This window comes from Merops nubicus, unplaced genomic scaffold (genome assembly GCF_000691845.1).
Source record: "Merops nubicus isolate BGI_N331 unplaced genomic scaffold, ASM69184v1 scaffold5314, whole genome shotgun sequence".
In the NCBI taxonomy this organism is placed as follows: domain Eukaryota; kingdom Metazoa; phylum Chordata; class Aves; order Coraciiformes; family Meropidae; genus Merops; species Merops nubicus.
In genome coordinates, this window is record NW_008604736.1 from 46511 (window position 1) to 71128 (window position 24618).

The 24618-nt window shown below is 41.9% G+C and overlaps 1 protein-coding gene across 1 annotated transcript in view; it reads left to right on the forward strand.

Moving 5' to 3' along the window:
• LOC103771788 (E3 ubiquitin-protein ligase pellino homolog 2-like) overlaps positions 1–24618 on the forward strand; it is a gene marked incomplete at its 5' end in the record, with an annotated part of 43726 nt that overhangs the window by 18672 nt on the left and 436 nt on the right. Inside the window, 4 exons of the mRNA XM_008939099.1 lie at positions 14595–14696; positions 20724–20921; positions 21650–21838; positions 24468–24608. Of these exons, the coding sequence (XP_008937347.1) occupies positions 14595–14696; positions 20724–20921; positions 21650–21838; positions 24468–24608 (630 nt within the window). The remainder of the gene's footprint in view (positions 1–14594; positions 14697–20723; positions 20922–21649; positions 21839–24467; positions 24609–24618) is intronic.

Sequence of the window (24618 nt, forward strand, 5' to 3'; positions counted from 1 at the left end):
TCTAACTTCATTGATTTGGAGACACTTCTTCAGCTCTAGGGGCTTTTTGCTTCTGGTGCTTCATTAGACAACACAGATGACATCTGTTTTTAAAAGAGCAGAGATTTAAGAGATTATTTGCTATTCTTACAGAGGCTCAATAACAAAATCCAATACCAAAATGTCCTCAAACTGAAGTTTGTATTTAATCTGTCGAATTGTAAATTGGGACTGATACTGCATGGTGTAATGTGGTTTAGAATTGACTGTAAATTTTGGTTTATAGCTTCTGCCATCACTTTACATCCATCTGTTAACCATAACTGCTGACCAAACTTAACAGTTAGGGCGAATCTCTGGTGTGAAAATAATTTTTACATCAGTTGCCATGTACAGAAACCAAAAGGCAAAAATGAAATACTTTGATAAATGTTGCTGTAAGTTATTGTTTTATATATAATTGCAGCAAGAGGTTGATACAGCAAGATGGATTCACGTTGAAAAAAGCCCTTTTAGTTGTGAAATGCTTTCTACTTACCTCACTAGGCTTTCTGTTAATGAGAGATTAACTGAAGCATGAGAGAGTCAATACAAAAACTTACATTTTTGATAGGACAAGACATGCTGAGGCAGTTTAGTTGCTTGAAGTTACATTGCAGGTGGGGAGTGCATTCAGTTCTTGAGATACTCAGACTCTTCCTTACATGGTTATAGAAGAACTGAACAGGGAGGAGCTCCTCTCTAGTTTTCTGAAAGTAATTCTTTAAATAAAGCTATTTGTGTACAGTCAGCACAGAAAAAGAATGTTCCTGTTGGTATTGCACTCTGTGTGGTCCGTGTTTCTTCAACAATATTATGTTATTAATTTCTTGGTTTTAAGAATCAGTGAATCTGTACTAGCTTGTTGGGTGTTTGTTATGAAAACTGGTAAGCTTTTTTTCCAGTTCTGAGTATATTAAATGTGAATTTGAATATAGTCTTCAGTTATATTGACTTTGAAGAGATTATATTTTTCTTTGGATTAGCATTTGTTATATTCTCTGAAATATGTGAGTTCTGAATGATTTTTTTTATCTGGTATTTGATCTGGATTGCCATTTTCTTCTGAGTCTTCCTCCTGCTTCTTGTAGATTCACAGTTTGTGACAAAGAGTCAATTGGTTTCAGTGCAGATTCTCACATGAACTATTTTTAAATTACTTTCCAGCTTGGCAGAGTGGTGGATGATCAGTTTTTGCAATTTGATATTAATAGTCACTGTTGTTTATTTTGTAAAAAAAGTGCCTATTCATGATTTTTCTGCTGCTGCCTGTATTAGATAATCTGATCACTTATTTCTAGCTAGCATTTGTTCCAAGGGGTCCCTGTAGCTGTTTCCTCATTCACCCAGATGCAGTTGACTTCACTTGCATTCATACAGTGTCCTGAGGATTCTTTTGGATACCATCCAGACATGCCAAAAATGCAATGGAATCTGACTAACTTTTGACCCAAAGCCATGTGATTTCAATGTTTTTCATTCTATATCATATATAGAAAGTATGTGACACATATGTAGCTTATATATGCTAGCTATATTTTCCAAATCATGCAACAGCTGTCATTAGATATTTGGTTAAGTGAATGTAAAGGGCAGAATTCTGGAGGTGGAGGTGGAGGTGGGTGCAGAAAAAGGGACAGTCCAAATAATGTAGGCAGTTCTGGGAATGCTTTTATGTGGCAGCTCTCTGGAAAGTTGTAATGGGGCTTTTTAGCACAGGGCTTGCAGAAAGGAATCTTTTATTATCTACAGCATAATTTTTATTCTTTATTTTGGAATTGTCAAAGCTCAGAAATTCTTGAATGCTTCTCTGTAATACACAGCAGTTAGTATGTGTTTATTTCATGTGCCAAATAAGCTTAAAAAAACCCTATGGACTCTTGAACTGTGGCTCTCCAGCTCGTGTTCTGCCTGCAAGGGACAGCAACGAGTATCTCACCAGCAGTCAGAAACATTCAACTTGGGACAAAGTCTTTTGGAAGTTCACAGAGCTGTCCCTTGAATGCAGCGTGCTGTCATACAGGGGACACTCAGGCTCACAGAGATTAAGAAATGAAATACTGGGGGGGACATGCTTGGGGTTTTTTTACCTACTTTGCAGTAAAATTCTGAATGGTGAGGTGGTTAGACTCTGAAACATGTCAAATATTGCTGTTAAAGCTCGAAGAAACATGCAAATTTATAAATTCTGAGATATAAGCAATAATCTTGAACTCATTTATCATCTTTATTATGGGCAGCCTAGGAGTACTAGAGTGCTAAATACTTCTAACTGTCACAAGACTGAAATTTGAAGCTCTGCCAGGAAAGTTCAATGCAGCAAGGATTTTCCAACTTGTTAAAACCTGGTTTAAACAACCCATTTAAGAAATCATGTTGTTTAAGGCACCAAATTAAAACCATTATTTAAATCAGTTAATATTGGGGAACATGATTAATTTTTCTGTAAAGAACTTGTACCTGGGCATGCTGGGGGGGGGGGGGGGGGGGGAAGGTACTTGAAGTACTTTTTGTTGTATGTAATTTCATAAGCCTTCTATATGCTCCACATAAATTAGGCTGCTTTACTCTCAGAAGCACTTGATATTCTATAGCCTTAATTAAATCCTTACCTGATTTACACTGTGGGCCTGCTAAGTGCATTATGTCATTGTTTAATATTGTTTCTCAGCATTTGTTTCCTTCAATATAAACCCCAAATCCCTTACCTTGCTCTGTACTAGTCCATATTTTTCCATAGAAATAGTGACACCTCCTATAATTTTGCTACTGAAACTCTTGTGCTGTACCTTTTAAAAAATAAATCTCTTTGGCTATATGTTGAGATAAATTCAGCCTTATTACTCAAGGTACATAGAGAGAAATGTGTGAATACAGGATGGAGTTGTGCCTTATTTCTGAGAGAGCCTCTGTGTGCTTGGGGGAGGGAGGGAAATGGGTCATATCAGTGGTAAAATCATGTTGTATGAAGTGCATGGCTTTTGATGAGCTGTTCTGTATCTAACGTTGCAGATGAATATAAAGCAAGCTGCCTGTAAAGCTGGCTTTAAATTTTAATCAGCTGCAGAAGAGGTAAGTGGTGACTTCTGCGTGTGAGTGCATCCAGCACAGCCTGCTAAAACCGAATTCCACTACAATCAATTTTAAAACAGATCTTTGTGGCTTGAATTTTTAAGCTGGCATGATAGATTTAAATTTTAGGGACATAAATTTTCCTTTCTCCTCTCTATCTGAATCAATCTTACTGAAAAATGAGGGAAGATTTGAATTTGTGAACACAATGAAAATAACAGGAACTGAGACCGATAGAGGCGACTAATCCTCTAATTACTTTCTCTGAACACTGGGAATTGTGCTGCAGAATATCCCTCAGTACCATCTAGAGTAAGCTAAATTTATTCCATTCCAAAGCTGGAGAGGGAGGGATTTTGCTGCCAACTCAGAATAGTAATGGGCTGTGGTGGTCTTTACCTGATAGAAGGGAAACAGATGTGGCTGCTCTGTCAGATATTTGTCTACAGGCTGGAAATTTTCTGGATGTTAATTGCCCTGTGCTCACCCTTTGGCACGCTGGCTTTTGAAATTTAACTGAAAGATGAGGGAGGTAGAGAGGTAGAGCCCTCTGCTCTGGGGGCAGGGGCTGAGGAGGTGGCACATTGCCAGCAGTGACTGTTTGTGTTGGACTGACCTATAAAAGCTCTGCTTGGTTCCACTCTGATATCAAAGCTATTTAGTGGCAGACATGACCCATATTTTGGCTTAAGTGCTCTCAGACAGTTTGTTTGTACTTGTTCTACTTTGTAGTGTAGTGTTGATACTGAATTTTTTTCCCCGATCTGGTATTCCACACTGGAGTTAGTAAATATTCAAAGGTGCTGAAGTTAAACACCTGGCTCTGAATTGAACCTCTCTGTGCTAGTCTTGGATGGATTTTGTGAACCTGGCTGTTAGCTCTGAGTGTAAAATTTTTGGACAGGGACAAAACATTCTGATAAATGGGTCTTGAATTTGGTTGTTAGCACTTTGTTGTAGTTCAGGTGGGTGACTGAGGATGGGAGATGTGCACGTTGCTTTCTCACCTGAAATCAAGAGCAGTCTGCAGGATGGAGGAGGGGCAGTGCTAGTTCCTCTCTGTTCCCGGGGCCATGCCATCCCCTCTCCACCCAGGAAAAGATGATCTTTTTTTTTCCCCTGGGGGGCTTAAAGCCAGTTCTGTTTTGAAAGGAGCTTGGCGCTGGCACAGACAGTGAAGAAAGCTCCTTGATTCCCACTTGTTCACAAGTTGATTTTTTTCAACTCCTGTGCAGTGGCATAAATCAGGATTGCATTTTGTTTGCTGGATGCTATTATCTTAGTGACTTCTGTCACTCAAGGAGCTCACTCAAACAGTTCAAACAAAGCGTGTGTGTACGTATTTTTTAACCATATGAAGTTGTGTATAAGGAAGGGGAGTAAGTTCTGGTCAGATCTACCTCCTTCCTCCATGTAGGTCCTACAGATGTACCCTCCTGTGCCTTCTGAACCCAAAAGCTTTGCAGTAAGGGTGCTCTGTTTGAAAGGGAGGCTTCACTTGCTTTTCTTTTGAGAGCTACTGTCAGTAACGCTGGTCTGACTAGCTTCAAGTACCACTCGAACTATTCTGCAGGACTTTTTTATTGTTGGTAGCATCCATGAAGGGAAATTCTGCAAAATCCAGTTAGTTGGGATGATCTGTTTTAATTTCTTTGGGAATCTCAGACCAATAGGAAAGAATCTGATTGGTTTTGGGTTTGATCCATCAAAGCGCTGCTTTCTGTCAGGACAGCTCTCTAGCTATGGTGTGATGTCTAGAAAGCAGCTTCTGTCCCTTGCTGGGCTTTCTAAAATGTGACTGCTCTCTAGAAGCACTAAATGGCTTTTTGGCAAGAGGCAGTTCACGTAATTTTTATTTTTCTTTTTTTTTCTCTTGGGAGATTTTTGTGCAGTTGCTTAACAGGTCTGTTAAGGTAACCGCCTGGAGAGTCTTTGGCTGTCTTAATGTAAAATTGATTCGTGTCAGGTCAAATTTATGGTTTTTGGAAGCTGCAGAATGATATGCAGCCTCTCATCTTGTGATGTGCTCTCCTTTGGCAGGCAGGCTTAGATTGGTGCTGGTGGGTGCTTTGATTCACAGAAGCATTCACTGCTGCTGTGCCGAGTGTACAAATCTTTCAGTCTATGTATTGATAGAAGCCCTTGAGGGGACTTTATCACTGTATTTTTTTTTGTCTGGTTTTTAGTTGAGGATTCTAATTTGTGGCTATTTTGTGTGCTTGGCATATCCAAATACGTAAGCGTAGCCAGGCATCTGCTGCTTTTGTTCCCAATGTATATAAATGAATTGTAGACTGTTGGCACCAGAATATTCAGCTACAAACACGGTTGCATCCTTCTCTAATTACTGATATTTTTGTGGGAGTATCAAGAGTTATGGGGGATGTGCTCCAGCTGCAGTGGCAAAATCATATTTATGCCTTCATTTTTAAATTTATAGGCTTGTAGTCTTCCAGGAAAAAAAAAAATATCCTACCCTTAGTGAACTAATGCCAGGATTTTGGGGGTCAGTTTTGCTTTCAGAAGGTCACACATCAGGACAGGTCTTCCTGGTCTTCAGTATGTCATCTTAGAACAGTGAACAGCATATTCAGCACAGCTCTAGGCTTTTTTTCAGTCTGCAGTTCAACCTCGCTCCCTAAAGTGGCTGTAGCTGAACAGTCTCTTGTGCAAAGTCTCTTTTAGCAGACTGTGAGTCTCTTCAGCTTCTCCTTTAAACAAGAAGGCTTTTTTAGGCTTCTTCACAGTGGAGATGAGGAGAACCAGTTCCATTATACAAAGATAGTTCGAGCCTTGGTACTACCCAAGTCCTAGCAGCATGACAAGGAACAGTAGCTCTCAGCAGAGCTCAGCTGCTTATCACTCATTTTCTACCCTTTTTATTGCACATGGAGGGCCTTGAACACTCAGCCTGTTCTAAGAGGTCTTATTCCAAAGCCATGTCCTGGCTGGAATATGGTCAACTTTTTGATCCTACTTTTTTGGGCTGTTTTGCTTCCTTTTCACAAACGACTTTAAAATATTCTGCAAAACCACGTTGCAAATTCACTCCCAGATGTATTACTATTTAAAAGAAATGCAACTGTATGGTGGGTTGAAGCTGAGACAGGAACAGATGTCTTCCAAAGAGTATCTTAATTGTTTGGCTGTAATCTGTATTGATAGGTACATGGAAATCTAACTTGTAATGCAGTGGGTGGATCTCCATATACTCTGTGGTGATCAGTTGAGATAATGGAAAAAAAAGAGAATACCTGGTGGAGTAAATGAGAAGTTATAGTGTGACTTGAAGTATGAGCAGGAATATGCATGTACTGACAGTCTGAAACAACTGTTTAAATACCAATTAAGGTCACATATCAAATAGATGATGCTCAGTACAGGACAGTGATAAATATCTGTCTCTCCTGTGTTTCCAAAGCAGATTGTCTCTGAGCTGTCTTTTAGCCCTGGTCTGCTTGGGGGAGGAAATGTAGGAAGCTGACTAGAGGGCGAACACAGACTTGGTTTCCAAGGTGGATCAAAGATGACTAGCAGTGTAATGTCATTAAACACAGATGGAAGAAAATGAAAGGGGAAAAGAAAAAGTTTTAATGGTTAGAAAAGTTAAAAGGTGCAGTTGGGAGGAGAACGATTCACAGGTTGGTTAGGTGAGGTGTTGATTCACAACCACCAAAAGTGTGTGATTTCCAAAAAAACTACTGAGCTACTGTATCCTGTGGCCACAAGAACCTCTTTCAATCTGCTTTTAATACTTTGAATTATGAAGTGGAACAACCTGGCTTGCTTTACCAGAGCTGGTCAGAAGTCCTAGGTATGAGGTAAGACTTGGGGCTGATAAGTGGCTGCCACAGTGATGGTTTTGGCCACCTAATTTTAACCTGTGTGATTTAGTCAACACTGTGCATTTTGAAGTTATATTTTGAATACCTATATTTATCTGAGGAGTAACCTATTCTGCATTATTCACTGGAATAATAGCATGAAGTCAAGTGCCTCAACCCTGACCTAGATTTACAGTATTTTACCTAGAAATACTTCTTAATTGTTGCCTCCTTACTTGTTGCAGTACCCAGATCAGAGAATTCTGGGCATGGCACATCTCCATGCCTCTTCTGGAGAAGGGGCGATGTGCACAGTATTGCCTGGTTGTCTAAAGCTGCACACCAACACAAATTCAGCAAATGGAGAAAATGGTTTAACATCTGCTTATTGACTTGATAAATAGTAAATTGCTGGAGTAGTAGGACGCAACCTCACATGTGCACTTGTAGCAAGCAGATGGCTTTGATGGATGCTAGAGACAAATGTGGTGTCTCTTCTGCCCCTGCTCCCTCAAATCCCTGAGCTCAGCATGAAAGTGTATGTAGAGCAAACTTGTGAATGCTTTAAAAGCCATAAAAGCTTGAAGTGTAAATAAACCAGACTATTTGCTGAAACGCTTTCTGTGGAGGCACTGAGCCCTGTACCTTGAAGGTTTGGTTTTGGTTTGTTGTTTTTTTTGGGGGGGGGGCTGGGGGAAGTGATTTGCAATCATCAAATTGAGGAGAGGGGGCTTGCAAGTCCCGTGCATCAGGCAGTTTATTATGGCTGGGATTGCAGGCAGTGCCACATGGACAGTTTTAAAATGTTTCTTTAAATGTCCAGTATCTGATGTCAAATTACTTATTCCATGTGCATTTTTAGCTTTACCCCAGTCTGTTTGTTAGTGACTTAACAAATGAACAAAGCTATCTGAAACCAATAAGGAATTTATAATGTTTTTGCTGTTAATTGATGTTTTTCAGAAGGCAAACATTACTCAGTTTACCAGGTACTGAAGGAGAAGAAAATAATTTGCCTGTAGGTAGTTGCAATCAATATCTGTATTTATTTTTGTCAGAAATGCTCTCTAAGTGCTGGGTACCCACTTTGTTCTTAATGGTGGTATATTCTTTTACTTTATTTGCATTTGCTGAACTCTTGTTCTTCCCTGACCACTTCCTAACACTCGTTTAGCTGTCAAGAGAATATTGACAGCTGAAATAGCAGAGACAGACAAGGTCTTGGTATTAGTATTCAAAAAATGTGTGTAGCTGTTGTTGTCATCCTGAGGTGGGTGCTTGTTTATAAGGAGAGGAGGGAAGAGCTGTGGAGGAGGCAGATGCAGACGTGTTAAAGAGCTGGGCCTGTGATTCTGGTTGGTGTGATCCTTTCAGCCTCTCCTTGTAGGTACATGAAGCCTGTGAGGTTGCCATGATAATGTCTCTTATTTTCTTTGCAAAAGGCTGGAGGAAAATGGTGCAGAATTGCCCTATCAGTAGCCAGAGACTGTGAAGTTCTCGGTGTTACTGAAATGTAGTGTTACAGAAGCAGTAACCCTGAACAATTACTGCTGAGTTTGAGACAGAGTAAAGTTGCAAACAGCCTTTAGTTGATGTTTTATGAATTGACATTTGTCATAACGTGCTTGGGAAACTTTCTAAGTGGCCACACTGGTCTGTTGTGGGGAAAATATCAGTGTGGTAGTTATGAGCTTTTGTTGTGTTTCCTTACAGTGCCCTAATGTCTGCTGGCTCTGGCAGTCAGTCTGTCCAGCAACCCAGTGGAAATGTGATGTGTTCCTTCGCTTTAAAAAGATTCCTTCCTTGCTAACTAAAGCTTCCTTTTAAGTTGCAAGATCTTTTGTCTGACATCCCTGAGTGTTTCTTGTGTTCTCTTTTTATAAAAGAAATGGAAGGCCGGCAGCCAAGTAAGAAAGCATTTAACTCATGAAGGAACTGCTGTCATTAATTTTAAACACGTCAGTGGGGTGTTGGTCAGCTTGACTACCAACAAAGAAAACTAAAGTCTTCCCATAAATCATCTTATTGTCCTAATCCAACCTAATTAACTAAACTAAAACTCGTATTCTAATGGGGCAGCCCTTCCTGTGAGACATCTGCTTCTTTTCTTAATGGGTTTTAGCCTTCACTGCTGCTACAGTGCAGACGTGTTGGTAACCATAATAATGGTAAGTCCTTCCCGTGATCTGTAGGGAGCTAGTGTGGCACAAGTGAAGTTTGAATTTCCAAGTGGAGAAGGTTTGTTTATTTTTCTTGAAAACACTGTCAACAGACCAGAAGATAGCAGCAAAATCTCCATTTCTAGAAGTGGATTAGACCTGCTCCCTGCAAGCTTGTAAGCAGCTGCCTAAGGGCTCTGAGAATTTTTGGGATCTGCTTCCCTATTTCACTGACACTCTCCTTACACAAAAGGTTTGACCTAGTGAGTTAAGTTCCTGGAGTCATGCTGTGAGCTCCTGACCTGTTCTCCAACTCCTGGGCTGAAGGTGACCAAGGGAAACGAGCAGCTTTATCAGTGTCAGTGTGCAGGGGTGAGCCGTGGCACACCAGAAGATGCTCCTAGGTAGGGAACATCTGGCTGTGAGCGTAGGTGTAGTCCATAAATGGAGAGTCTCATTCTAAAACAATTAGTATAATTTTTTAGGCAAGAAAAGAAGGGAAAAATGCCACCTGTACATTGCAAGCCTTTCTTCAGGTTTGATTTTTAAGCTCGGATGTTTGTTATAGCTCTGTCTGTTGTTGGTCAAACCAGTGGCATGCTTATTACAGCAGACAGATTTTTAAGAATATATACTAGTTTATAACTGTGTGTACAACAGGAGCTTCCAAAGCTCTCCAAGAAGAGCCTGTAAAAAGCAGAGTACTAAGAAATACCATTTTTTAAATGAAACCTCTGTGTATTCTTACCCCCTTGACCTACAAGGTGTTTTTAGATGTGGGGTGAAGGAATTTTACTTTCTCACTTCTTGAAATGGTGGTAAAACTGATAGCAGCTGCCTTTCAGGGGAGTGAGTGGAGAGCAAAGAATTGAGGTGGGCTGGGACGTTCCAGAGCTGGCAGAGCTGCAGTGTTGCTGCTGGGAAAGGAGTGTCCATTTGATCTTGGATCCTCAGAGACCTGACAGATTTGTAAGGCACAGCCTTTAGCTGCTGCTTTGATTGCGAGTGCAGAGTGCAGGAAGGAGGTTTTGTTCTCAAAACAGAGAGAAGGGAGCAAGGATGAAAAGTCTGTGTAAGGAGGCGGTGGATAAACCAAGGCCAAGTGTAATTCCAGCCAGCAGGTAGGATATAACTGAAAACTTGGAGCTGCTAGCAAAACTTTTTTTAAAATTAAAATTGCTTAGGCCATGCTAGCATGGGGGTGAGAGTTGGTTTCTCAGGCAGAGCTCTTACCAGTCTTTGATAACACACAGCAGTTTTGATGACCCTAAATCACTGGAGTGCAGATCTCAAGGCAGTGGGGAGTAGCTGTGGGGTTTGCTTTGAGTGATGGAGAGGAGAGGAGCCTTCCTCTTAAGGGAAACTAGCTCATCATACAGCGAAGCTTGGAGCTGCTGCACGCTGTCCTCCAACTTGAAAACCTGATGGAGATGGATGAATTACTATGCAAACATGAGGTCTTGTCTAGAAGGATGCTGAGGAGATCTGCCCCTTCATAGCAGGTGGGATATGGCACCTCAGGATTCCCTTGTTGCTCCATTTGATATTTAGACTTCTTAAAATCCCTCAGCCCCAATGTGGACATAGAGTCACTAGCAGTGGAGTTATTCTGGAAAAAAATCTCTTGCTGCTGTTACTCGTTCCCTCTGTTCCCCAGGGGTTTTATTCAGTCTCCATGTTGCTATCTGTTTCCTCCAAAGGGAATTACTTGAATTTGACAGCTTGAGACGGTTAATGATGTAAAGCAAACTGTTGTGTAGGCAGCTGAATTAATCTCACCTCTGCCTCCCCCCAGCATTCCTACTGGACAAGAGGGGGCACGTGCTACGGCCAGTCTGGAGCCACATTTCTGATCTGTTTGGTAGGCTCAGGCTGTGTACCTTAGCCAGGTTTTTACAGCTCTTGTTTCTGTTGGGATCTCATTTAGATCTGCAGCTAGAGCAGGTTGCTCAGAGCCCCGGCCAACCTCACCTGGGATGGTTCCAGGGATGGGGCAGCAACCATCTCCCTGGACTAGTGTCTCAACACCCTCACAGTGAAGAATTTCTTTTTACTATTTAATATCATTCTATTTTCAGTTTAAAATCGCTACCCCTTGTCCTGTCACTGCACTCCCTGAAACAGTCCCTCACCCTGTTCCTTGTAGGCTCCCTTTAAGTACTGAAGTACTTCAAGCACTCCCTCTTCATTTCAAACCATCACCCCTTGTCCTCTCACAACAGGCCCTGCTAAAAAGTCTGTCCCTAGCTTTCTGACAGGCCCCTTGAAGCCCTGGCAGCCCCCAGCAGGTCTCCCCAGCTGGAGCCTTCTCCTCTGTGGCTGCCCCAGCCCAACTCTCTCCTGCTGGGCTCCCAGCAGAGGGGTTCCCCCCTCGGGGCATTGCTGGGGCTCCTCTGGCCCCGCTCCAGCAGGTCCCTGGCTCTGCTGGGCTGAGGACTCCAGAGCTGCCCCAGCACTGCAGGGGGGTCTCACAGAGCAGGGCAGAGGGGCGGGATCCCCTCCCTGCCCTGCTGGGCACATATGAGTGTAAATTGATTGTTGCTGTATCATGGTTAAAATACAAGGTGTAAGGTGCTCAGAGTCATCACTTTGTTTTGTTTGTATTCTAGGAACACCTGAGACCTGCTCAGGGCTGCAGATCCTCTTGTTAGTCATCAAACACACTCTTAAGACCTACAGTGCAGTGTCCTAGCAGGTCCCAGAGTCTTAATGACTTCATTTGAATTGCATCTCAAGATGGTGTTTGTTCTTGCAACATGGTACTTGTCAGTGTAATGGTTATCACAAAATACTACAAACAGGGAATCTGAGATCTGAGTAGTGCTTGTTACCAAATATGCTTACCTTCAGTTTTTCAGCTCTTGTTACAACTGTTGGAACAAATCAGGGAGACTAGACTTTAGGCCTTGAAGTTATGTTAAAAGTTTCATTGCAGGAAAAGAGAGTTCTGGAAGAGACTGAGAAAGGTCATCTTGGCTAATCCTTTGCCTCCAGGTATTATCACCTGGATCTAAATCTTTAACAAGTGTTGGAGCTGCTAAGAGCTTTCAGCAAGAGGCATGTTGCAAGAGTAGTCCCTCATCTGTTGCTGTAAATGCACGAGGTTTACAAAAACAAGTCCTTCCACTATGTCTTTTCATGAATTCTGTGTCAGATACCCATAGCAGACTTTCAGTGTGCACGTGGATATTTTCAATACCGCCAACATGATTTGTTCCTCAGTTTGATCCCTTATTCCTCAGGGACTGGGACCAGGTGAAAAGGACAGTGGAGTTGAGGGCACCCTCACAAAGTCTGTGGATAACACCAAGCTGAGTGGTGTGGCCAACATGTTGGAGGGAAGGGAGGCCATCCAGAGGGACCTTGACAGGCTGGAGAGGTGGACTGAGGCCAACCTCATGAAATTCAACAAGGCCAACTGCAAGGTCCTGCCCATGGGTTGGGGCAATCCCAGCACAAATACAGGCTGGGCAGAGTATGGATTGTAAGCAGCCCTGAGGAGGAGGACTTGAGGGAGCTGGTGGATGAAAAGCTCAGCATGTGTTCAGCAGTGTGTTCTCGCAGCCCAGAAGGCCCCGGCAGCCTGGGCTGCCCCCCAGCAGCGTGGGCACAGGGCAGGGAGGGGATCCTGCCCCTCTGCCCCGCTCTGGGGAGACCCCCCTGCAGTGCTGGGGCAGCTCTGGAGTCTTCAGCACAGCAGAGACAGGGACCTGCTGGAGTGGGGCCAGAGGGGTGATCAGAGAGGGCTGGAACCCCTCTCCTATGAGGCCAGGCTGAGAGAGTTGGGCTTGTTCAGCCTGGAGAAGAGAAGGCTCTGGGGAGACCTTCCTGCAGCCTTCCAGTATCTGAAGGCAGCCTACAAGAGACCTGGGGAGGGACTTTTTGCAAGAGTTTGTAGTGGTAGGGTGAGGGGTAATGCGTTCAAACTGGAAGAGGGGAGATTTAGATTAGGAACTAGAAGGAAGTTCTTCACTGTGAGGGTGGTGAGACACTGGCACAGGTTGCCCAGAGGGGCTGTGGATGTCCCAACACTGGATGTGTTCAGCACGAGGCTGGATGGAGCTTTGAGCAGTCTGGTCTAGTGGGACGTGTCCCTGTCCATGGGAGAGGGGTTGGAACTAGATGATCTTTCCAATGGATGGTCCATTCCAACCCAAACCATTCTATGGTTTGTTTAATTGATCTGTAGTTTTGGGATCATTTAGATTTTTGTGAGAGATGACAGATGAGTAGAATATATTTCCTTGTTGATTTTAATCATCCCTGTCTGTGAATTTTGTAGGTGAAGAGCAGCATGGAGTGGAGCTAGTTAGTGAACCTCTTCTAGGAAATTACCCCCCTTAGCAGAAAAGTGGTGAAAGCTTTAATTAACCTATTAATTTAATACTCAAGTGTCCGCAAAGTGTTTTCTGAGCAGTAACAGTCATTACCTTTCATAATTGCATTCAGTTATATGGACCATATATTTACATATAATTCCCTCTTAGCCATCCCATTTAGTTTCTCCACTTGTTTCCCTCTGTCCTGAAGCTTTTACTGGTGCATTTACATTGTACAGCTACTGCAAGTACACTTTGACACTGCTTAATCATTTCAAGTGAGGGTTAGTCTTCAAGGCTTGAGGAACAATTATTAGTGCCACCAAAATTTTGATGTCTGGGAGGTTCTGAAAGTGTCCCTGCCCCTTGCTTTTGGCTCTCTGCTGTGGCAGCTGTGCTCTCTGTTTTATTTACCAAGGAAAACTATCCTTGTTTCTTTCCAAGCTGGGATTGCTCTGGGTTGGGGTGATGTCTCTGTTCTGTTCTCTGAAGAAGTTGGTGGACTAGTAAAAAGGTGACCTAACAGTGTAAACCTGGGAAGTCTTAGGTAAGGAATAGAATCTTAGTAAGATCCAGCGGAATAGCAGGAGTTGTCCTCTTCTGGTCTTGTTTTAGGTACTGAAATACAACTTAGTCTTTGCTGTATCTATAGAGATTGTTTTCCTTTGTTGGGTAGTGAGAACCACCCTTTAATGAGGAAAAACAGGTCAGAAGTGTTTGCTCTTCAGCACTATTTATACAAAAGTGCTAGGCTCTTTCTTTTAAAACTAGGAGTCTACTTAACTGAGTGATATCCATGAAATCTTGGCACTTTTAACTGGAAATCAGTTGTATTGCTCACTTCCTTTAAAAAAAAAACAAAGAACCTTAAACCCCAAGTCTCTGCAGGGGTACAAGTTCCTATGAGGGTTTGGAACTTCATGTAATTCCAGAGAGAAAACTGTGTTTGGGGTCAAAACGGTGACAGGGGTAGGTGTTGGGTGCTTCTGAACTGCAAACAAACAAGTGTAGCTTGGGGGTTTTCCACTAAAAACAAACAAAAAAAATCCCATCTAGTGTGTTTACCCAGCCTTGTAATAAAATGTGATGATACGTTGCTTCTCCTGGTCACGTACAGGTGTTTATAGAGTGAAATGAATTTGATTATGCTCTTTTTGTGGAAGCTGTGTGTAACAGAAATGCTTCTTTTTTTTACTCAACAGGCGATCAGCTGTAAAGGTCAGCACAGTATCTCTTACACCTTATCCAGAAACCAGACTGTTGTAGTGGAGTACACTCACGACAAAGATACGGACATGTTTCAGGTAAGGCTCTATGCAATACGTGCATTCTTTTGTCAAAGCCAACACACAGAACCAAAATTCTTTGTTATATTCTTCTGGGTATTCTCTATGATCTGTGGGATTTCTGTGGTCAAACCCAGTCGTATTAATATGGGAGCACTCTGAAGTTTTGCACTGTCTGCTCTCCTCAAACCAGTGCCAGCACCTGTTGATGCCTTTACTGCCTTCATCTACTCTGCTTTTCCTGCAAGGGCAGCAAAGCAACTGTGCAAACAGCACTAGAAAGAAAAGTGTGCTCTGTCTGGATTTGTGAATAAGCACAAGAATTCACCTTCCACCCCACAGTTACCCAAGCAGGTGGAGTAAAACAGAAGTGGGTAGGAGTAAGACGCAGAATGGAGAAGGAGGAAAGTAAAAGCAAAGGTAGGGAGAGAAATGTGGGAGCTGTGCACTAAAGGAGAAAAAGTAGTGATACAATGATAAATAAAACTGTTCCTGAAGGGTGTGCAAATAAATCAAACACTAAAGGGGACGGTGCTGAGTTTCTCTAAGCTACCATCTAGCCAATGTGCCTCTGCTCTCCCTTGTATGCATTTGTGATTTTCTGCATCATTTACGACTCTGGTAACCTATGTTATTTTCTTGTGCAAAGTTTATTTTTATATCTAATGAGAGAACAGAAATTCGCTACAAACTTAGACTTCGTGCTTGGAAAAAACCAAACACACACAACCTTTTCCAGTGTAGACTAATCAGGTATGTTTTGTCAATGACCTCTGTAATTAGAGCATCTTATCATGAAGTGTTATACTTCATCATTAAGTCTTTCATATTTAGAAGGGTCAGCAGTTGAGTGGTGTTGACAGAAGAGGAAATAGCTCTGTCAAGATGTCGTTGCTTCATGTGGCTTCTGTTCTTTGCTCTATATAAAATTTTCCCAGTGTGATTTCAGAAGGATTAGTCCCAAATAGGGACTGATTAAAACCCAATCTTGTTCATTTACTGCTGCATGAAGGATCACACAGCCAGAATGAGCTGAAATAGGTTTTTCTGTGTTGACTAGTAAAAGAAAAACGTAACCCGTCCTTCTGGGTTATTGTGTGATACTTGTTTATCTCTGCAGAATGCTTTTGTGCCTTGAGTAGCTCCAGTGGAACTTTTTGCTGTATGTAAATTTTGAAAAGCCATTTTTGAAAGCTGGAATTTTCCCATTTCTTCTGTATATGAAAAAAAAAGAATAAAGAAGAATTGCAGAGCAGCTGCTATTTGGGTTGTACTACACAGACAGTGCTTTTCTTGATTGCATATATCCTAGTGGTGGTGACAGCTTTAAGTTGGGGGTACTGATAAAGAATTAGAGGTAGGTTGGGGTGCTTAGCTGTCACTCAAATGAAAACTAGTGGACCAAGGTGAAGGGATGCAGCACAGGCAGAGGAATGCTCCAGGGGTTCAAGGTTCCCCAGGTTTCATAGTGCAGCTAACAACGTATCCTCCCCTGCTGCCCACCTCCATCCCCTGATGCTCAGCAGAGGAGGAGTTTGTGCAGGGTGGACTCTGAGACACCTCAGACTGTGGCAGCTGACCCAGAGACCTGCTGCTCTTCCACGGCTGGCACTGGAGCACACATCCCACTGCCACTGTACAAGCCCAGGCCATGTGCTTTGTCCTCCCAGCAGCAATCAAGTGCCTGGTGAACTGTCCCAAAAGCTCAGGTTTGGACCATGTGCTGATTAACCTCTGGTTCAGGCAGTTGCCTGCCACATATTTGTGTGGCAAACACTGTTTTGACGTGTGACAAATCAAACTATCCCATCTAATTAACAAAGCTTTTTGAGATGAATCTTGTCTTGGTGGAGTGTCTCAGCCCTTCTGGTGCCCTCTCAAATAGCTCATTTCAATTATTCTCAGTAATCTGAGTGTGGGCAGACAGAATAGTTAGTTACAGTCTGTTTTGAGCAGCCCTGTGGTACATGATGCCAAATTACACATCTCTTAATCCATTGAGTAAAGCCTTACTGTTGGTCAAGCATCGCCTGGACAGACAATCCTTGGAGTCTGCTCTTTTCAAAGGTGTTTTCCTGGGTTTTGTAGAACACTGACAAGCATGCAGAAGCTGAAAAGGAAGGGGTTATACCTGAACCACAGGATTATCTTGAGGTCCCTCCTAACTAACACCTTAGTTAGTGGCACACAAAATAAGGAGAATGGACAGTGGAGGTCTTTGTTCTCTTGGTCAGGGTACCCATTTCTAACCTGTGATGACTGAATCCATTGGGTTAGAGCTGATCTTTTGTGAAAATTAGGGAGTTTCACAGTTCACCAAAAAGCTGTCCCCAGTTTTTTTTCCCGTCTCCCACTTGGAGAGTCTGTCAGTCCTTTTTTTCTGAAGGAAATCCTAAGAAGTGTTGTGTTGGCGACTTGAATTCTGCAGTGTTTCCAGAAAATGTGGGGAGACTATACGAGGGGCAGTAAGGAAATTCAGAAGCATTGAAAAGCAGAGTTCAGGCTGTCTAAACACCAATTTTCTTGATGTTTTCCATAATAAAGTGGATCATATTTTCCTGCATATAACTTAGTGGCTCATAAGTGCTTTAAAGCAGCATGTACATATTCTACCTGCCCCTCTCCCCCCCAAGCAAACACATTTGTCAACCATGCAGGTTTTGTACCTATTCAGTAGATGCTTGATGAAATAACTCACAGGAGTAGTCCTACCCCTTATCTTCTACTGTCTTTTTTTCTGAAGATAACATGAAGAGTTACTTACAAATAAGTGTTCTCATTTAAGAGTGTTTGAGTATATTACTTGAAGCACTAACCAGCCAAGTCCTTATTTCTTGAAAGCTGGAGGCAATGCAGAAATGGGTGCTTCTGTCTGCCCTGCCTACTTGTATCCTGCTCAGTCACTTGACAAACATCTGGTGGGTCCCCTTAACAAAATGGCTTCACCCCCTCCTGCAGCAGAGCTTGGAAACTCGCAGGTGTCCAAGTGCTTTGGAAGGTTGTCCTGCACATCTCATATAATTATGTCCCATACTTCATTCTGGGTTTTTTCCCTTTACTTTTTTCATTCCTTACTGCACTTTTTTTCTGCTGTGTTGAGTGTGAGTTTTCTTTTCCTTAATGAAACTGTGTGGTGACATTTGTGTACAGATGCTACTATCTAGCTGTGTCTTAGTGAAATATTAGATCAGTTTTCTTCATGCAATAACAAAACCAATGTTCTAACGTGTCCCATCTGCCATCTCCCAAAGTCTATATACTGCAGCATCTGTACGCTGTTAAAAACGAAGAATTTTTTTTTTCCCAGAGTTTAGTAGCCATTCTGTTGATGAATGTGTTCCTTCATGGCTTGATGGGACTAGAATGGGTTGATTATACCTGTTCATACTACTACAAGGAACCCAAATGTGTAGCCTGTACCCTAACCAACTACAATTTTATATAAGAAGCAGGTACATTCAATGTGAAGAATTGATTTCTTTTTTTTTCCTGAAGCCTTTCAGCAGATTCTCTTGAAGTCCAAGAATCTGCAGCTGTTGAATTATCTCCTGTCAGGTTGTCTGGTTTTGCCTTGTCTCAGGAGCAAGAGTTTTTAATAGCACTTCTTTGATTGACAGTAGACACTAGGAAATTGATTGACTGCCTGGCTTTTACACAGCTTTTGACAGTAACCCAGAGTGTAGACAACAGAAGCTGTCTTCTGCATCAGTTGGAAGATTTATAGTTTGTTATTGGAAGTAACTTAGTGAAATAATATATAATATGACATGGTCAACAAGAAAAGTCCCCAGATACAGCCTAAGACCACTAGAAAGAAGAAAGTCTTCTCTGCTGTATTGGAAAATGAAAATCAAGTGAGTAAAAGCCTGTAAAGAGTAGCTTCCAGTAATTAATCTAGGTCTGTAGTGACTGTAATCTGAGTTAAAATTTTTGATGGATAAACGTTGATAACACAAAGTTCTTCACTTGTTCTAGAGGGGTTTTCTTATCAGATGATCTCAAACCCCAAATTTTGATTTGATACTGAGCTATATTTTTCAAATTCAATCAAATTTTATTTGATACAGAGCAAAAGGGAACCAAATATTTAAAATATTTAGTGTTATATAGACATACTTGTGGCATAAATGACATGGTAATTACTTGGCTTAAAATAGTGTATTTAGTTTTAGAGGTTTTTAAAACCCACATAAAAGCTTTCTATAGTGATTTTTTTTTTTTAATGCTTATATCCAAACATTTCATGGTGACTTATTAGGATGATGTAAAGAAGACTGGGAGCAAACACTTGTGTGTTTTGTCATCCTTTAAAGGAAAACAAGGCAGGTTTTTCTCTAATTGCATCTAAAAGCTTTGAGAGTGATCTGTTTGAGAGACTGTAACAGGCAGAAACCTAACAACAAATTTAGTTTGTGTTCATTATTTATTATCCTTTAAAAGACTTCACATAGATTAGTTAGAAGTTATGAATAAGCTTCCTGCTGCTGGTTGGTGCTGATTCTTACCAGGAATTGTTGGATGGGAAGCAGAAGGCTAGTAGAAATAATGCTGTAAAAGGAAGAAGAAAATATATTTCTAAGTTTTAGCTTCAACTTATCAAGTTATATAAATCAGAAATGTCCCATCTTGAACAGTTTCTGAACTCTTGTCTCATGGGTATTCTTGTAGCTGCTTTAGATTCTTTGAAAAATTGAAGTGCATACTTTTGATTAGGCCTTTTTTAGTGTTTCCTTGCCACTTTATCTGCAGCAAGCTCATCCCACTTTATACTTGGGCTGAGACCTGCAATATGGAGAAGGTAACTGGATGTGTCCCTTAAAATATGAATTTTGACAAGTGTTTGAGCTGAACACTGCAAAATAGAACTGGAAGCAGAAGAGAAGTACAGAGATCCTTGTACTCTTGCAATCAATTTAGTTGCAACAAGGGTTAAGGACCAATAAATCACTTTCCTTGATTCTTGAATAATTTCTTTACAGCAAATTTAGTTTGCAGAGATGTTTGTAAGTGGTGGTGCCACAGGTTTTCCCGTGGAGCTGGCTTTGAAGAGTCAGAAGTTAAGGAGACTATAACTTCTTGGCGGACAACACGATCATGTTTAGTGAGGAGGTTATTTTTTATAAATATAGATGCCTGATACTGAAGGTAGTTTCATGTGAAGAATATAGCTCTGTTTGATCACAAGGGGTCTATAAAATTAATATTCTGTCCCACTCCTTGTTCTGCCACTCGGCTTTCCCCGTTATGCTCCAAGTTGGTGTAACACTAATTTGCCAGCAGAAGTATTGATGAGGTCTCACTGTGTGTGTTTGGCAGTCAGATCCCTCTGTCCATTTTGTAATGCAGTTTTCTCTTCCAGATGCCTAGATGTTTCTAGTCTTAGAATTAAAATGTAAAGATGGCAAGACAGGAAAATATTCTTGTCTACTGGTCAGGTGTGTTTTATTTCTGCTGAAGAAAGGCTTTTAATTTCTTCAGTCATGCATGTGCATAATTAGGAATAAATTTAATCATGGTGGGTTTTAGCTGAAAACTCTTTTGTTCTGGAACTACAAATTCTGAAAACATGAAGGTGGGTAAATTTTTGTTATGCTACATCAAAATAACTGAGTTCTGGGTTTAAAAATGTCCTTTGTTTTCATGGCAAGTTAACTTGGCAGTAGAAATGTGGCTACAACTTGTCATTTCAAGCTAACGTTTCCTTAATTGACAGACTGTAGTGGTAAGTAGTTTGCTGTGGCTGGATTATGAACCAGCAAGGTGATAATACTTTGTTGACAAACCTCTATCAAACAATTAACTGCAGCCTCTGTCAGGCAAGCATTTACATGAGTTATAAGTGAAAATTTGTCATGCCATGTCAGTGATATATTTCTGCCTAGGACAAATGTGAAAATAAAGATTATTCTGGTTGGATCTTGCCATCCAAAGCTTCAGCAGACAGTACTTTACTGATGTCATCACGTTTAATGGGGCAAAACTGTGTCCCTAATGCTTGGTATTTCCATGACTCTAATTATACCGTTACCTTAATTTTTTTGGCAGGTTGGGAGGTCAACAGAAAGCCCCATAGACTTTGTAGTGACAGATACTATTTCTGGAAGTCAAAATAACGATGAAACACAGATCACCCAAAGCACCATCTCCCGTTTTGCATGCAGGATTGTTTGTGACAGGAGCCCACCCTATACAGCAAGGATTTTTGCAGCTGGATTTGACTCATCTAAAAATATATTTCTTGGTGTAAGTACTACTAATAATTATGTTATGTACAAGCAAACTCTGCTTTTTTCCTCTTATTTTTCAAGCCCCCAAAATTTCCTTGTACTGATTAATAACTTACACTGTCATTAGACTTTTATTACTCCAATGTACCAGCTGCAACATTAAGTAGAAACTGCAGTTTTATGTGCCTGATTTATTACCAGCATGGGCTCATGGTTATAATTGTCTTTAACAACACAGCTCCAATGTAGTAACTGTTAGTGGATTTTCTTTAGGTTTGTTTGATATATTCTTGATAGTCATTGTGAATAAGCTGCTGTTGCACTTCCAAGTGCTAAAGACCAAGGAGCTCATCAGCTGCACCATGGAAAAGGATGTGCCCATTGCAGTGGTATTTTCTTATGGGAGCTAGAGGGGTGCTGCTGACCTTTGAAGGCATCAACTCTTACCCAGCTTGCAGTCAGAGGCACTCAAATGAGTTAAAAATATTACTATTTAAGATAGAACAGTAACTGATGAAAAATAAGCAAAAGGTGTTACTACTCTAGCACAAAGTATTCTTAAAAATAGGGGGGTTTTTTTGGTATGTGTAAGAACTGCTGGCTGGTGAGGAAATGTGTTTTAGACTATGCTAGTAAAACTTTAGTGTAAAAAAAAAAAAACAAAAAAAAAAACACTAAAATAAAAGATTAGTCCATAATCTTTTAGACAAACTCTTTCTTTCCTGGGGTGGTTGTCACATGCAGGAAAAAGCAGCAAAGTGGAAAAATCCTGATGGCCACATGGATGGACTGACAACCAATGGAGTGCTGGTCATGCATCCAAAAGGAGGGTTCACAGAGGAGTCCAAGCCTGGAGTCTGGAGGGAGATCTCGGTCTGTGGGGACGTCTACACTCTCCGGGAAACCAGATCTGCCCAGCAGAGGGGCAAGCTGGTAAGCTGAAAGTAGCTGCTCACTAAAAGAAGGGATGCTTGCTCTCCTGGCATTGGATGGAGACAGTCATCAGGTGACTGAAATCCTCTCGGTGTGGGCACTGAGATCAGCTGAGTCGGTGTGTTACAGTAGATGCTGTGCTGCTGTTCTGATGCTGCTTATACAGGAGAACACTCTTTAAGTTTTCAGCTAATGTCACTTTTCCACCTAAAACAGCATCGAGTGTAAAAACGAAATAAACTTTGCTCTTGAATCTCCCTCTCTGAAACGTTCTCCTGGGGCATGGGCACATCTGGAAGTTCCTGCATGGGGAGCAGTCTTTTTGCAGTGCTGTCTGAAAAGGAAGAGCCCACCTGCATGCAAAGTGAGGCTGGATAATGCAGCTTCTGTTTGATTTACCTGCTACCAGGAAGATAAGAGGAGCCCTCCTAAGTATGTCCCTGGTTTATCCTGGGGAGCAGGGCGGGCCTTGCCTTTACCAAAGGTGAGAGAGACCTGTGGCATACATGATGAGGAGAGGGGTCCCCATGAAAGCTGGTGTCCTCTATAGAATAGGGGAGGGAATTCCCATAGCTCTCAAAGGAGGGGAGGGAGGAAACAACAAAATCAAACACTGCCCTAGAGAAGTATCCCAGCAAAACACAAAGACAGCCATGTTTCCAGTCAGGCTGGTGAGCTTCCCCAGAAGTCTCTTTGTCTCTGGGTAGGTTAGAATGCTGTCCTGCTGCAGACCTGGAAAAGCCTATTCTGCTGCTTCTAAGGCTTCAGGAGGTGAGAGGATGTTCAAAGGGTGTCTTCACAGCAGCTAAAGGTGCCACCTATCTTGGGTCTAGCAGCTGATAAAGTTCCTTTAAACACTGAGAAAGGGTGTATGGTGTAGGGGTAACATCCTTCCCTCCTTCATGCCAGGTTGCTTTTGTGCTGCTGCCTTGAGTTCCCATGAGCTGGATGGTGTTGGAGGTATCCCACACACACTGAACTGACTTTGCAGAAAACTGCCAGCTTGAAGGAGCTGGGAAAATGGGGCTGGGCTGTTTTGTTGTGCTTTCAGCAGCCAGCCTGCAGTACATAAATTGCTTTGTCACTTTATAAGGGTGGCAGGCAAACGTCGCCTCAGGGACAGGGACAGATGAGGTTGCAATTGCACCCTCTGTACGTGCTTAGCAAAACACCTTCTCAGCACTGCTGAAGAAAGACACACTAAAACAAATAAATTCCCTTCCCTGCATCCAAAATGACTCGAATTCTCATTTAAATAAAATTACATGGCACACTGGTGTTGATGTGATCAGTATTCGTTGATTGGGTTCATAAAACCAAACGCACCCTGTATAATGAATTGAACACGTTGCATACCAGGAGGCTTTTTGTTGCTCTTTGTGAAGGAATTAGCTGATAAAATGCATCAAATCGAGGCTTCTTTCGTCTCTACTAACCCTCCAGTTTTTCTGGTGGAAGTACTTTATGCTGGTGATCTCTTCTGTGTAGCCTGCATTGTACGATCTAGGTGTTTTGGGCAAGGATGATCCCCAGTTAATCTGTGAATTTAAACTGGATTAAAATGTAAATGCCAAATTGGTTGTCATTCGTAAGGCAGATGCGATGATTTCATGTGACCTACTTCAGGTATTTGTATTTGGGTATTTGTTTTGCTTGAGTGGTATTTCCTACCTACTTTCTACTATAAAACCAGGCACTAGGTCTGTTTTCCTCTTTAATTTCAGGAAGAACCTTTTTAATATTCATCACTACTGAACTGGTGGCAATAGCACAAGTTGCTTACGTGTTTGTGCTGTTAAAATAACAAGTATTTTAGCAAAATATGTTTGGCATAATCCCTTGAAAATGTTTTCTATACCTGCTTTTAGTCTGATGAGAGAAGCTGCTAGGCAGTGCACATCAGGGCTGTATTTTCATGGAATGCCTCATTAAATTAAGAGCTAAACTAGTTGGGGTGGTCAGTTGTTCAGAAGCTGAGCCTGTGTGGCTTGAGTTGCTGAACTTGTCATTTGAGAAACACAGCTGGTGGTACAGGCAGCTGGTCTGTCCTGGGCAGCAGTTTTTAGTCCAAAAATGATCTTTTTCTATGTGAGCAGCCTCTGCCAGTCTAGGTGGGCAAAGAATTCCAGGGAAACAATCTGCTAGTGCAACCCTTGGGGAATGGCAAGTTGCCTTTTCAGTCTGTCATGACTTGACTTAAGCATGACAAGAGAATTGGTATTAGAGCAAGGAGCGTGCTGAGAAGTAGGGGATATTTGTGAAGAAGTTAATGATTACTAATATAATACCTCTCCCAAAAAACCACAGGGAGGAAGGCCATGTAGAATAATTAGCATTGCCATAGCATGTAACAGTTGTAAATCTGGCATCTCCTGCACAAGCAGAGTAAGAGACCAATGCTCATTATATATATAATAACACTCTTATAACACTCTTATATGTTATATATTATAATATATAACATATATATATTATAACACTCTTAAATATAGTGTAAGATACAAAGGGTGGATTCGGCCGAGGCCCCAAGGAAGCAGTGACCCCAAATTGGGTAGCGTGCTGAGGAGGGTGATGCCGTGCTGAGGAGGAAGATGCGCTGACAGAACTACCTCAAAAGTCCTTCCCCCAGGTAGAAAACGAGACCAACGTCCTCCAGGACGGTTCCCTCATTGACCTGTGTGGGGCCACCCTGCTGTGGAGGACGGCCGACGGACTGTTCCACACGCCCACCCAGAAGCACATCGAGGCCCTGCGGCAGGAGATCAACGCCGCCAGGACCC